We start from the raw sequence: 15,354 nt of genomic DNA, 5'->3' as shown, positions 1-15,354 counted from the left end.
TCAGGCTCCCTGCATAGTGCCTGCTTCTTCTTCGGCCTGTGTCTCTGCCTATCTCTCTCTCTCTCTCTCTCTCTCTCTCTCTCTCTGGGTGTGTGTGTTTCTCATGAATAAATAAATAAAATCTTTTAAAAAGCCCATGAAAAAAATACAAAGATGATACTACAGCACATATTGAATAACCAAGGCAAATTATAAAATTTCTAGAATTGCCAATCCACTAAAAGTTTTCATAAAGTAATAAAATATGAGCAAAAAAATCTAATAAGACAACTGAATGTTATTATCTAAAAGCTATTCTCTCAAAAAAAGACCAAACAAATAAAGTAAAATAAAAAAGAACAAACCAAAAAGAAAAAAATCCCGTATCAGATGGATTTATCTATGAATTTGACCAAACATTTTCAGAAGAATTAAGGCCAAAACATCTGAACCTATTCCAAAATAATGAGAATGGAACATGCCCAGATTCACTTAAGGAGGCCAGGATGACTCTGACAACAAAACAAGGCAAGGACCCCATAAGAAGGTACTAAAGGTCATATCTCAGATGCACATAAATGCAAAATCCTGGCATCCTGAATGGAACAGCACATGGAGAGGATCACACAGGAGGACCCAGAGGAAATCAGCCCTGTGGTGCAAGGATCCTTCAATATGCCCAGATTATAACTGGGATCCCCTGAATTAGCAGAGTGAAGGATTAGATGTACATGATCCTTTCCTATGATGCCTAAAACAATTTGGCAAAAGCCATTACACTTTATCCTCAAAACGTCTTAAAAATCGAGGCAGAAGATATTGAGTCGAGAGAATAGTGGCAATTTCCAAAACACATACACCAATACCATATTCAACAGTGAAAAACTGAAACCTTCCTGTCAAGTCAGGAGCCACACAAGGATACTCATTCCCACCATGATTATTCAACATGGTATCATGAAAGACAATCGACTGTGACACTGTATATGTCAGCTAGTCCCCTGGGTTATTGTGAACAAATGTCACTTTAAAACCCCCAGAGGTCAAACATGGTGAGCCACATATATCCCACATATATCCCCTTGTTGGCAGGATATAAATCTTCTTCCGAATGTTTCCTTCTCTGTACCAGGAGGGAACAACCAGCCTCAGCACCAGAACAGGGAACACAGGGCTCAGAATGCTGTACAAACAAGTCTTGTCCGTTTCTCAATAATTCACTGACTCAAAAAACTTCGTGGCTTTAACTTTCCACAAATATAAGGTCTTGTTGTCTTAGAGGTACATGGGCCATCTACTTGGGTCTTTGTCTTGGTGTCATATTCTAGGTAGCTCATGCACAGGCAAAATGAAATACTTTACTCCCAAGATCTGTCTAATGTCTACAGAGTTGTATGTCCAAAGAACTCAGGAAAATAGAAGAAAGATATTTTCACCACAAAAATAGGAAGACCTACCCTGGAAATAAAGGTAATGAAAAATTAAAAGATTTATAAATTAGTAGGTAAAGAAAAAAAATATTATCCATATGACATGATCTGCTACCAGAGCAAATGTTTGAACCTCCACAAACAAATGTTTAGAATTAATTAACTATTTCAAGAATGTTCAGGGGAAAAAATAAAAATAGCAAATAAAGCTATATTTTAACACAATAACACAAATCACTAAAAAGGAAATTAACAAAATAATTGCATTGACATTGCCATTAAATATAATGGGATCAAATATTGGGATGTAGTTAAAATAATACATACTAAAATTTCTCAACAATAATGAGAGATTTTTAAATAGATGCAAAGAAAATTCCGTTCACAGGTAGAACATTTCATATTCTCACAAGACATGAAACAGGGTTGAATGCAGATATAATGCAATCCCTGTTTATAACTTGTAAAGAATCAAATCTAAGTCTGGAGATGACTATTTAGTCATAGGACATGCAAATAAGGCCCTCCCTCCACAGATTAAACCAGTTCCAGGATGCTCAGGTGACCCCATACAGGGATCAGGACAGAATACAGACAACTCACCATGGAGTCTGTGCTCAGCTGGGTTTTAATTGTCGCTATTTTAAAAGGTAATTCATGGAAGACAAGAGACCTTGAGTTTGTGAGTGAGAAACAGGGGATGTGGGACAGTTTCCTGACCAAGATGTGTTGTGTCTGCAGGTGTCCATGGTGAGGTGCAGCTGGTGGAGTCTGGGGGAGACCCCGTGAAGCCTGGGGGGTCCCTGAGACTCTCCTGTGTGGCCGCTGGATTCACCTTCAGTAGCTACAGCATGAGCTGGGTCCGCCAGGCTCCCGGGAAGGGGATGCAGTGGGTCGCATGGATATATGCTAGCGGAAGTAGCACAAGCGACGCAGACGCTGTGAAGGGCCGATTCACCATCTCCAGAGACAACGCCAAGAACACACTGTTTCTGCAGATGCCTGAGAGCTGAGGACACGGCCATGTATTACTGTGCAGGGGACACAGTGAGGGGACCTCAGTGTGAGCCCAGACACAAACCTCCCTGTAGAAGGGGATCAGGAACACCAGGGTGTGCACACTCCTCACTACTTCTGTCTTGAAGGAGCAGATGCAAGTGGACGTTCTGGGCAGGTTTCTTGTCAGGGTCTGGAATTCCTCTCCATAGAGTATTTTCCTGCAGGGAGCATCTCTGGACCAGGGATATCTGTTTAACTATACAGTGTCTGATTCAGAAATTTAGTTTATGTAGGAAAACAGCTAGTTTACATGCGCAAAGAGCTGCTTACACTTATTTATGATTCTCCCTAAAAATGAATAATACACAAATATCTCCATGTTCCCCAACTTCTAGAGGAATCAACAATCAAACACGAAAAATATGTGACGTCCTGAAAATTAGGAAGAATCACAGAGAAGCAGCAAACTTATGATATGGTAATAGAGGTAGACTAGGAAATCACTCAGAATTTCAAGTTGAATTAGTCCTCTCCCTATGGTCATCAGCTGATTCTTTTTTTTTTAATTTTTATTTATTTATGATAGTCACAGAGAGAGAGAGAAAGGCAGAGACACAGGCAGAGGAAGAAGCAGGCTCCATGCACCGGGAGCCCGATGTGGGATTCGATCCTGGGTCTCCAGGATCGCGCCCTGGGCCAAAGGCAGGCGCCAAAATGCTGCGCCACCCAGGGATCCCTCATCAGCTGATTCTTTTTTTTTTAAGATTTTATTTATTTATTCATAGACACACACAGAGAGAGAGACACACACACACAGGGAGAGGGAGAAGCAGGCTCCATGCAGGGAGCCCGACGTGGGACTCGATCCTGGGTCCCCAGGATCACACCCCAGGCTGCAGGCGGTGCCAAACCGCTGCGCCACCGGGGCAGCCCTCATCAGCTGATTCTTAAAGACATCTGTATACTGTGTCCAATCAGGGACCAGAAGATTCTACTGGATCCAGGAAGAACCTCAGGATGAGGAACTGGATTGGGAGAGCCTTTTATCTGCAGGAAATATCTCAGTGATACCTTAGGTGCTGATATCAGCTCACAGTGAGTGACTGACCTTCCCCATCTAGAACTAACTAACACCCATGTGATGGGGTTGGAGGTAGGGACTTAGGGGAGAACTTATTTCAGGAGTTTCAGCCCCATGATGGTATCAGGGTCCTTATACACTCAGTCCTGACACCATGCAAGGTGACTGGGAAAGGGCGCCTTAGGATGTGCGCGCTCTCCAGACACCAGATCTGTTGGCATCTGGACCTCAGACGTCCCAGATTCTAGAACTGTGGGAATGGGTATCTGTTGTTTATTCCCCCTGTTCCTATGATGTTCCAGAGGGGGCACAGGCTAAGATTTTAGTGACACATGAACCCAAACAATGATGCTCTGAAATTCTTGCATTTGTTGTGATAAGTCCCTGATAACTTCTGTCCATGAGGTGATAACTTCCGTCCATGAGGTGTGATAAGTCCCTGATAACTTCTGTCCATAAGGTGATGGGTGGATTTCGCAATTGTCCCCTCCTGCAGAGAGGATGAACCTGCGGACAATCCTAGGACTCTGTGAGCAAGACCTAGCGGACACACGGAGGGAGAACCTTCACATATGGAGCAGGGGACTGGGAGATTGTGGAACTCTACTGTGAGGAGGATGATTTATCAACATTTCCAGAGGAGGGGGATGTGCCGACCCTGTGGGACCTGAGTCTGAGCATCACCATCCAGATGCTGCTATTCTGGTGGCTGTGAGGTTCAGGACAGCAGTTCCCTTGCTGCTTTCAGGATTCCTTCCTTGTCTGCGTATTCTGTGAGTTTGATATTGAAATGCCTTGGAGATGATAAAACTTGTTGAATTTCATGGGAGTATGTGTGTTTCCTGGGTTTTAAGGTCTGTGTCCTTCCTGATTAGGGAGTTTTCTGGCTATATTTTGATCGAATAACCTGGAACATTTTCTCTCTCTTCATTTTGTGGGACTCCAATGATAAAAATATTACTGTTTTCATAAGCCACTGAATTCCCTAAGTCTACCTTTAGGTCCATGAGCTTTTATCCCCTCTTCTTGTCAGTCATTGTTATCCACCATGTTATCTTCTATATCCCCAGTATTTTCTTTCATGTGTCCTTTTAATCCTGCATATGGGACAGCATGTTGGTAATAGCATTTTTACTTTGGGGCAGAAAAGGGATTTTTTGTTTGTTTTTGTTTTTCCTTTTATCACTACAGTAAGTGATTCTTCAGTGTCTTCCATGTCTGTTCAATCCCAATTGTATCTTTATAAACATTGTTCTAAATTCCAGTCTTCTTTTTTTTAATTTTTATTTATTTATATAGTCACACACACACACAGAGAGAGAGAGAGAGAGAGAGAGAGGCAGAGGCACAGGCAGAGGGAGAAGCAGGCTCCATGCACTGGGAGCCCGATGTGGGATTCGATCCCGGGTCTCCAGGATCAGGCCCCGGGCCAAAGGCAGGCACTAAACCGCTTCGCCACCCAGGGATCCCTAAATTCCAGTCTTCTAAATTCAACTTGATGACCTTTGACCAGATATATCCCCAAGTTAGTAGATTTCAATTTTTTTAGATTTTCCTATATTCTGGTTAGGCATTGAGACAGTAATAAAAATGAAGACTTCGGCCTTCCTTTGCCTTGATTCTACTCAGGCTCTCAATGAGTTGGAGGGTACTCCTCACGTGTGGGGAGAGAAATCTACATCAAAAGTACACGTATCCAAAGGTAATCACCCATGGAAACACACTCATTTCTAAGGAATTCCAAGGCTTCTGTGAAATCATGTAGGCTCCAGCAGTGTCTGTGGGGGCACGATCCTCTCTGTGGTTTGGGTGGATGATGTCCTTAGTTAAGCAGCTCTCTGAGAGGCCCCAGAAAGTAGTCTTTGTTCTGCAACATCCTCCACATCTTATTGCTTCAAAGGATGTGCGAGTTTAAGTCCAATTTGAGATATATAGTATAATTCTCAGGTTTCATCATTTTACGTGTCCTCCTCAAAGACAATAGTCCAGTTACTGCATGTGATTCAAAAACCACAGGTATATGTTGGCAAAATGAATTAGATAGAGAAAAAAAGGTAAAATAATTCCATCAGCAACACACATTAGAGAGGCAACAATAGAGAGGGATTTTTTGGTATATTATTATTGGAATTTGTTTTGCCGACCCACAGTATAACATCCAGTGTTCATCCCGTCAAGTGCCCCCCCTCAGTGCCCATCACCTAGTCAGCCCACTCCCTGCCCAACTCCCCTTCCACTCCTCCTCGTTCATTTCCCAGATTTAGGAGTCTCTCAGGTTCTATCACCCTCTCTGATATTTACCACTCATTTTCTCTCATTTCCCCTACAATTCCTTTCCCTATTTTTCGTATTCCCCGTATGAGTGAGACCATATATTGTTCGTCCTTCTCTGATGTACTTACTTCACTCAGCATAATACTCTCCTGCCATTGGGCACCCTGCAGATCAGTGCACCTGTGTCTGCCCCCAGAAGCATCTAGACCAGTGTGGACTGGGAGACCGCAGTTAGGTTCTAGCTGGTATTCAAGAAAGCTAAAACACACTAGGTTATCACTTAGTGTAGAAATTAAGCAAGTTCAGGTGAAAATGAAAAGTGCTCTGACATGCAGTCTAAACTGCATCCTCTAACAGCTAGGGTAAATGAGTCAGAAGGGAGATTAAGTGACATTGAAGACAAGTTGATAGAAAGGAAGGAAGCTGAGGGAAAGAGAGAAACACAAATAATGGACCATAAGGAGAAACTCAAGAATCAGCAATGCCATACAAAAAGAAAAAGAAAAAAAAAACAAAATTAGAATAATTGGTGTGCATGAGAGAAAAGAGAGGAAAGAACGTATATTTGATCAAATCATAGAAGACACTCATTTTCAATACAAAGTCACATCCAAATTGAACGTGAGGTAGTAAAGAGCCATTTATCATGTCAATGGACATCAAGAGGAGCAAGACTTAAATCAGATGAACTAGAACTGAAAACAAAGACTATAATAAGAGATGAAGAAGGATACTATAACATTAAAGGATACTATACCATTACTCTAGCTAAAAAGATATCTCTCTTTACTAAATATCCACACCATTTACTTAGGAGCAGCCAATACATAAACCAATTAACCAAAACAATAATGTAACGAATGTCTACTAATAACCTAACAGCAGGGAATGTAATATCCCTCTGACAGCAGGAATGTTTATATACACAGAAGCTCAACAAGGAATCAAGGGTTTTTCACACCATGTCCACAATAGCCAAACTGTGCAAGGAGACTCGGTGTCCAATGACACATAAATGGATAAAGAAGATGTGATCCATATATACAATGGAATACTACTCAGCCATCAGAAGAGATGCATACCCACCATTTGCTTCAACGTGGATGGAACTGGAGGGTATTATGCTGCGTCAAGTAAGTTAATAAGACAAGGTAAATAATAAATTTTAGGATAGAAATCAAGGATAAAGAAATAAAAAATAACAGAATGTAAACAAACCTAGGAGCTGATATTATGAAAATAGCAGTAAGAGTGAGAAACCACTAGATAGACTTGTCAATATAAAACTGAAAGCACTCAAATTGTTAAAATCATGGATGAATGAGGAGAGATCACAACCAACAGCAAGAAATACAAACAATAATATAAATTAATTAGGGGATCCCTGGGTGGCGCAGGGGTTTGGCGCCTGCCTTTGGCCCAGGGCGCGATCTTGGAGACCCGGGATCGAATCCCACATCGGGCTCCCGGTGCATGGAGCCTGCTTCTCCCTCTGCCTGTGTCTCTGCCTCTCTCTCTCTCTCTCTCTGTGACTATCATAAATAAATAAATTTAAAAAAAAAAAATAATAATATAAATTAATTATAAGCAGTTATAAGCCAAATAATTGGGCAATCTGGAAGAAACGGATGCATTCCTAGGAACATAAAAATCAACCAAAACAAAAACAGGAACGAAAGTAAAAGCTGTACAGAACCATTATCTGGATATGAAAATCAATCATAATTAAAAGTTTTCTGACAAACAAGAGTCCAGGTTCGGATGGTTGCCAAGTGAAACTCAGCAATAAGAATCTATTCTGATTCTTCTGAAACTATATCAAATAATAGAAATTGAACAAAAACTTCCAGACTCATTCTCTGATGTCAGCATTACATTGACCTCCAAAATGAAGACCGTGTAATGAAGGAGAATTAGAGGCTACTATTCTTGATGAAAATTAATGCAAAATTCTCAACAAGTTTCTAATGAATAGGACCAACAGTATATTATTACTGCTATTTACCACGACCAAATGGGATCAATTCCTGGGCTGCAAGGATGGTTCACTGTCAGCAAAACAATCCATGTAAGAACCACGTTAATAAAAAAAAGGACAAGAACCATTTATTCCACTCAACTGATGCCCAAAAAGCATTTGACAAAAGATATTATTCTGTCTTGATAAAAAAAAATGCTGTGTTGGGATAGGGGAGCATATTCTATATCATAAAATCCATCTAAAAATTGATACAAGAGGGAAAATTGAGATATTTTCCCTTAAGCTCAGGAAAATGACAAGGATGTCCACTGTCACAACTGTTCTTCAGCATAGTACTAGAAAACTTAGCCTCAGCAATAAAAAAAAACGGAGGAAAATGCATCAAAATCAGCAAATAAAAAGTCAAATTTCACTCAGCACATGCAAAATCTTTGGAATTTTAAAAAATATTATATTTATTTATTCATGAAAGACACAGAGAGAAAGAGAGGCAGAGAGAAAGGCAGAGGCAGAAGCAGGCTCCATGCAGGGAGTCTGATGTGGGACTCGATCCCGGGTCTCCAGGATCACGCCCTGAGCTGATGGCGGCGCTAAACCGCTGAGCCACCTGGGCTTCTGTCTTTCATAATTTTGGTACAAAACCCAAAGACTCCTTCAAAAAATTCAGCAAAATCTAACCATATAAAATAGATACAAAGAGGTCAGTGGCATTTCTATAAACTAGAAATGAAACCAAAGAAAGAGAAATTAAGGTGTGGATCCCATTTATAATTGCATGAGAAACATCAGATAATGAGGAATAATCCTAACCAAAGAGGGAAAGGATCTATAGTCTAAACCTCCTAGCTCACTTATGAAAGAAATTGAGGAAGACACAAATAGATGGAACACATTCTATTCTAATAGATTGGAAGAATAAATATTGATAAAATGTCTATGCTACCAGGAGCAATATACACATTCAATGCAAACCTTATCAAAACACCGAAAACATTTTTCAAGGAAATGGAATAAACAATCCTAAAACTTGAAAGGAATGAAAATAGATCCTGACTAGGCAAAAGAATGTTGAAAAACTCAAAGCGAAGGCATCACAATTGCAGCCTCGAAGTTGTGATCATCCAGACGGTATAATAGTGCCAGAAAAGAAGGCACATAGGCGAATGACACAAAATAGAAAACCCAGAAATGGACACACAACTCTATGGTCAAATTATCTTTGACAAAGCACAAAAGACTATTGACTGGAAAAAGAACAATCTCTTCAACAGGTGAGGTTGAGAATATTGGACAGTCACAGTAGAAGAATGAACCTGGGACACATTCTTACACGTGACACAAAGATTAACTCAGAGTAGATGAAAGACCTATTTGTGAAGCAGGAAAACATCAAAATCCTAGAGATTCTGTGACTTCAGCCAGAAAAGCTTCTTGCTACCTGAATCTCCAGAAGAAAGGAAAACAAAACCAAAAATAAGCTATATGGATTCCATCAAGGAAGGAGCTGTTGTACAGCTTTGGAAACACTCAACATAGTTAAGAGGCAACCTAGAGGATGGGAGAAGATATTTGCAAATATATCATCAGACTAAGGATGGCATTCAAAATCTGTAGCAAAACTATTGAACTAAACAACAAAACTAATGAAAAACACAATCAGAAATGCACAGAAGCCATGAATAGACACCTTGTCCTCATATGAAATCCCACCTCACACCATATATTAAGTAACTCATCCACATGCAAAATAAAATACATTGTCTCCTGTAGGTCTGCCTTATATCAACTGCAAGACTCCCCTGTGTGTCCTCTGTATTCACCTTCAGTAGCTACTTTATGAGCTGGGTCCACCAGGATCACACTGTATTTGCAGATGAACAGCCTGAAAGCCAAGGACTCCACAGTGTATTACTGTGGGAAGGGCACACTGAGGGGACCACAGTGTGAGCACAAAATCTCCCTTGTGGAAGGGGATCAGGATCACCAGGGAGTGCACACTACTCACCACTTCTGTCTTGAAGACCCAGGAGCAGGTGCAGATGGAGGTTCTGGGAGGGTTTCCTGTCAGGGTCTGGGGCTCCTCTACACAAAGCAGTTTCCCTCAGGAGCCTCTTTGGACATAGGATTCTGTGGTGACCTATCTAGTCTCCAACTGACAATTTTGTTGTCATAAAAAGAGAAATATATCAAATTACACAAACTACAATGTCTCTTTCATTACATATTCCTTACTCAGTCTCTGAATTAGGCAATTTGCAAACAACTATTCCTTTTTTGAAAGATTATTTATTTATTTGTTTGTTTGCTTGCTTCTTTGAAACGGAGAGAAAGAGACATAGGCAGAAGGAGAAGCAGGCTTCCCGTGACAAGCCTGAAGTGATACTCGATCCCAGGACCCTGCGATCATGACCTGAATCAAAAGCAGACTCTCATTCGTTGAACCAAACAGGCATCTTGGTAAGCCACTATTCTTATATGCCCAAAGTCTAATTTGCTTAGACTTACTTACCAATGTCCCTAAATACTCATTTATTACACATATCTACATGTACCTCAACTTCTCCCTTATAAGACCTCCACGTGTATTCATGATGCATGACAGAACCATGCTGCTCACTGGTTAAGGATCTTAGAAACAGTATAAAGTACATGCTGTACATGACGATGCAAAGGGCTCAAGAATCAAATGCAGAGAAAGACCACAGGAAGGACCACAGTCTTGAACCACAGTCATAGAACAATAATAGCGACATCCTGGAGTAGCAAGGACCCCAACAAGTACATGGTGAGAATGTAGTCGGAAGAGCATACACACAAGAGAGTATAAACCTTCATCACCTTCACCATCATGTCAGTTTAGAGCAGAGCAGCCTCTCAGCAAGTCATAAATGCTTGGATGGAGTCCAGGAAGGACACTGGTTCAGGGTGTGTGTAGTGGATCAGTGGGGCCATAAAATGAAACAAAATTAGCATTATTGGGGTTCCAGAGGGAGAATGATGAGAGGGGACAGAAAGTATATTTGAAGAAATATAGAAGAAAATCTTTTAGACACAAAGAGAGATCCAAATGAATGTGAGGGGTAAAGAACCATTTATCATATCAATGTGCTTCAAAAGAAAGTTGGAGTACAACACTTATATCAGACAAATAGACTACCAACTAAACCGTAATAAAAGATTTAGAAGGATACAGTATCATAAAAAAGTCAATACAGAAGTCATCTATTTTAAATATTTGTGTCCCTAAATTTGGAGTAGGCAAGTATATAAACCATTCAACAATAAAATTAAAGAGACTGACTGATAATAATACAACAGTGTGGGAACTTTCATATCCCGCTGATAGCAAGGAAACATCATAAAAGCAGAATCTCAACAAGGAAACAAGTGCTTAGAACAATACACTGGAACAGATGGACTTCAAAGATATATACACAGTGTTGCATCCTAAGGCAGGAGAAAACACATTCTTCTCCAGGGCACATGAAAAATTCTCCAGAATTGATCATATAGAAGGTCACACATCAAGATTCAACTGGTACAGAAAGAGTGAATTTATTCCATGCATATATTCAGACCACAGTGCAATGAAACTAGAAGTGAACCACCATAAAAATACAAAAGGTACATAAATAATGGAGGTAAAGGAACGTCATACTGAACAGGGAATGGGTCAACCAGGAAGTTAGAGAATTAAAACAATACACAGATTAAATGAAAATGAAAACACAACACTTTCAAAACTTTGGGACACAGCAAAAGTGATCCACAGAAGGGAGGATAGAGCAATACAGTCCTTCCTCAGGGGACAATAAAAGTCTCATAAATAAAAGTAAGGCTTGGACCAAAAGGAGTTGGAGAAAGAACAGCAAAGGATTCCTAAATCCAGGTGAAAGAAGAATAATCAAGAATAGAGAAGAAACCAAGGTTATAAAAAAGACAGTAGATCAAGTCACTCAGGGGATGATTCTTTTAAAGAATAAATAAGATTGTAAGCACCCAGACAGACTTGTAAAATAAAACAAATAAAAAGGACTGATAATGATAAAATCATTAATAAATAAGGAAAGATCACAACCAACAGCCAAGAAATACAAACAAGTATAAGACAATATTCTGAACAATTGTATGCCAATGAATTAAACAATCTAGAAGAAATGGATGCATTCCTAGAAACATAAAAAGTATCAAAACTTAATGGAGAGGAAAGGAAGAACAGCACATACCCATATCCAGAAAATAAGAACACAATCATAATTAAAATTCTCTCAACAAACAAAAGTCCAGATGGCTGGTGGGGGATTTCAATAAACATGTAAAGAAAAATTAATGCCAGTTCCTTTGAAAATGTTCCAAAACATAGGAATGGAAGAAAATTTTCCAAACCCATTCTCTGATGTCAACATTACCTTGACCCCAAAATCAGGCAATTACCGCACCAACAAGCAGAATTATAGAACAATATTCCTGAACAATGTGGATTCAGAAATTCTCACCAAGGTTCTAGCCAATATAATCCAATTATATACTGAAAGGATTATTCACTATGACCAAATGAGATTTCTTCCTGACCTGCAAGGGTGCTTCAATGCCTAAAAATCAATCAGCATGGCAAACCACATTAATAAAAGAAAGGAAAAGAATAATTTGAACTCGTCCACTGATGCACAAATAGTATTTGACAAGAGATCATTCTTTCTTGATGAAAAGCTTCTGCTGTGTAAGTAGAGTGGGAATTTACTCAAGATCACAAAAGCATCATCGAAAACCCCAGAGTGAGAGAGTTTTTCCCATGAGGTCGGGAACACAACAGGGATGTTCACTCGTCACTGTTCAACACAGTACTAGAAGTCTTCATCTCAGCAATCACACAATGAAAAGAAGAAAGGTGCATCTGAATCAGGCAAGAAAAAGTCAAAATTTCATTCTTAACAGAAGACATGATACTTTATGTAGAAATCCCAAAACAAACAAAACAAAACAAAAAAAAAGAAATCCCAAAACACTCCACCAGAAACTTGCTAGAACAGATACAGGAATTCAGTAAGTCAAATCATAAAAATTGATAAAGGGAAGTCAGTAACGTTTCTATACACTAAAAATGAAAAAAAAAGAAGTAAAAATCAAGGAATGAATCCCATTTATAATTACACGAAAGCACAAAAGACAAGAAGGAATAAAGCTAACCAAGAAGGAAAAGCATCTTAGTCTGAGAACTGAGAAAGAAATTGAGGAAAACATAGCGTAATGGAAAAAATATATTATCCTCATAGACTGGAGAAAATATTAATAAAATCAGCATGATACTCAAAGAAATTTACATATTCAGTGCAAACCCTATCAAAATACTTTTAGCATTTTTATGAGAGCCAAAATAAACAAACCAATAATGTCTAAAAAACTGTGTGTAGGTTCCTCAAAGAGTTAAAAATAGACCTGCCCTATGACCCAGCAATTGCACTGGTGGGGATTTACCCCAAAGATACAGATGCCGGGGGTATGAAATGCTGGCACACCTGCACCCCGATATTTCTAGCAGCAATGTCCACAATATCCAAACTGTGGAAGGAGCCTCAGTGTCCATCGAAAGATGAATGGATAAAGAAGATGTGGTTTATGTGTACAATGGAATATTACTCAGACATTAGAAATTACAAATACCCATGATTTGCTTCAACGTGGATGGAACTGGAGGGTATTATGCTGAGTGAAGTAAGTCAATCGGAGAAGGACAAACATTATATGTTCTCATTCATTTGAGGAATATAAATAATAGAAGGGAATGGAGAAGAAATTTGTGGGAAATATCAGAAAGGGAGACAGAACATAAGGCTCCTAACTCTGGGAAATGAACTAGGGGTGGTGGAAGGGGAGGAGGGTGGGGGGTGGGGGTGAATGGGGACACGCACTGAGGGGGGCAGTTGACGGGATGAGCACTGGGTGTTATTCTGTATGTTGGGAAATTAAACACCAATAAAAAATAAATTTATTATTAACAAAATGTATGACACCATTAAAGACCCTGAAGATGAAAACGGATGTTGAGGAGATAAAAATAAAGATACAGAAGACATCACGATGCCTGATATCAAGCTGTATTAGAAACTGTCATCCTCAAGACAGTGTGGTACTGACACATAAACAGACTCATGGATCAAAGGAACAGAATAGATAATCCAGAAATGAACTACCACTTCCATGGTCAACTAGTCTTATAGAAAGCAGTAAAGAATACCCAATGGAAAAAAGATGATCTCTTCATAAAATAGTGCTGGGAAAATAGGACAGACACATGTAGAATAATGAAACTGGGCCATTTTCTTACACCACACACAAGATAAAGTAGATGACACACTTAATATGAGGCATGACGCCTCCAAAATACTACAAGAGTAGATCCAAGGGAGCAATTTGACCACAGCCTCAGCAAAATCTTGTTTGATGTGTCTCCAAAGGCAAGGGAAACAAAAGGCAAAATGAAATATTAGGATTTCATCAAGATAAAAATCTTCATCACAACATAGGAAATAGCCAAAGAAACCAAAAGTCTATCTCGGGAAAGAAGAAGATATTTGCATTGGACGAATCAGATGAAGGGCTAGTATCCAAGACCTAAAATAACTTAAACTCAACACCGAAGAAACAAAAGATCCAGACAGAAATGAGCAGAAAATATAAACTGGTATTTTTTGCCTTATAAGTAAGGATCCCTTGCTTCTCCCTGCTTTAAGGATTTTCTCTTCATCTTTGGAATTTGCAAGTTTCACTATTACATGTCAAGGTGTTGAAAGGTTTTTATTGATTTTTTTGGGGGGGGACTCTCTATCTTCTGGACCTGAATGTCACTTTTCCTCCCTAAATTAAGAAAGTTCTCAGGTATGATTTTTTCAATCATGCTTTCTGACCCTTTGGCCCTCTCGGTGCTTACTGGGACCCCAATTATACATAGATTTTTCCTGCGGAGAATATCATTTATTTCCTTTAACCTTTCCTAATGGTCTTTTAATATTCTTTTCTCCTCAGCTTCCCTCCTTGCCATCAACTGTCTTCTATGTCACTCACTCTTTCTTCTACCTCATTAACCCTCATTGTTAGGATCTCCAGTTTGGATTGCATGTCATTTAATGGGCTTTTAATTTCAGCCTGATTAGATCTAAATTCTGCAGTCATGAAGTCTCTTGAATCTTTTATGCTTGTTTTTCAGAGCCACCAGTAGCTTTATATTTGTGCTTCTGAATTGGCATTTAACACCGAATTGTAATCCCAATTCTGTAACCCTTTGGCAGCAAGTACTGTCTCTGATACTTTCTTCATGGTGAATACTTACCTTTAGTCACTTTGCTGTGTGGAGAGTGGCTGTATGCATGGGCTGACTCAAGAATATCAATAACGACCTAAGTAAATTTCATCCTAGATTATTCTGACGTGGTCAGAGACCAGAAAATGAAAACAAAGATCAGAACCAAATAAAATAAAAGGACCACTAAAGTGAAAAAAAATTATTATTTTTATTTTAAATATTTTATTTATTTATTCATGAGAGAGAGAGAGAGAGAGAGAGGCAGAGATACAGGCAGAGGGAGAAGCAGGCTCCATGCAGGGAGCAGGAT

At 39.4% G+C, this 15,354-nt stretch overlaps 1 gene segment (V, D, J or C); it reads left to right on the top strand.

Moving 5' to 3' along the window:
• Window positions 1-2,013: 2,013 nt before the first annotated feature.
• Window positions 2,014-2,422, top strand: LOC112671002 (immunoglobulin heavy variable 3-23-like). The segment is given in 2 exon segments: window positions 2,014-2,059; window positions 2,151-2,422. Coding segments are annotated over 2 exon segments (318 nt in total).
• The last annotated feature ends 12,932 nt before the right edge of the window (window positions 2,423-15,354 follow it).

Source organism: Canis lupus, chromosome 8 (assembly GCF_003254725.2).
Source record: "Canis lupus dingo isolate Sandy chromosome 8, ASM325472v2, whole genome shotgun sequence".
NCBI lineage: Eukaryota > Metazoa > Chordata > Mammalia > Carnivora > Canidae > Canis > Canis lupus.
This window is presented reverse-complemented; position numbering and strand designations above follow the sequence as displayed.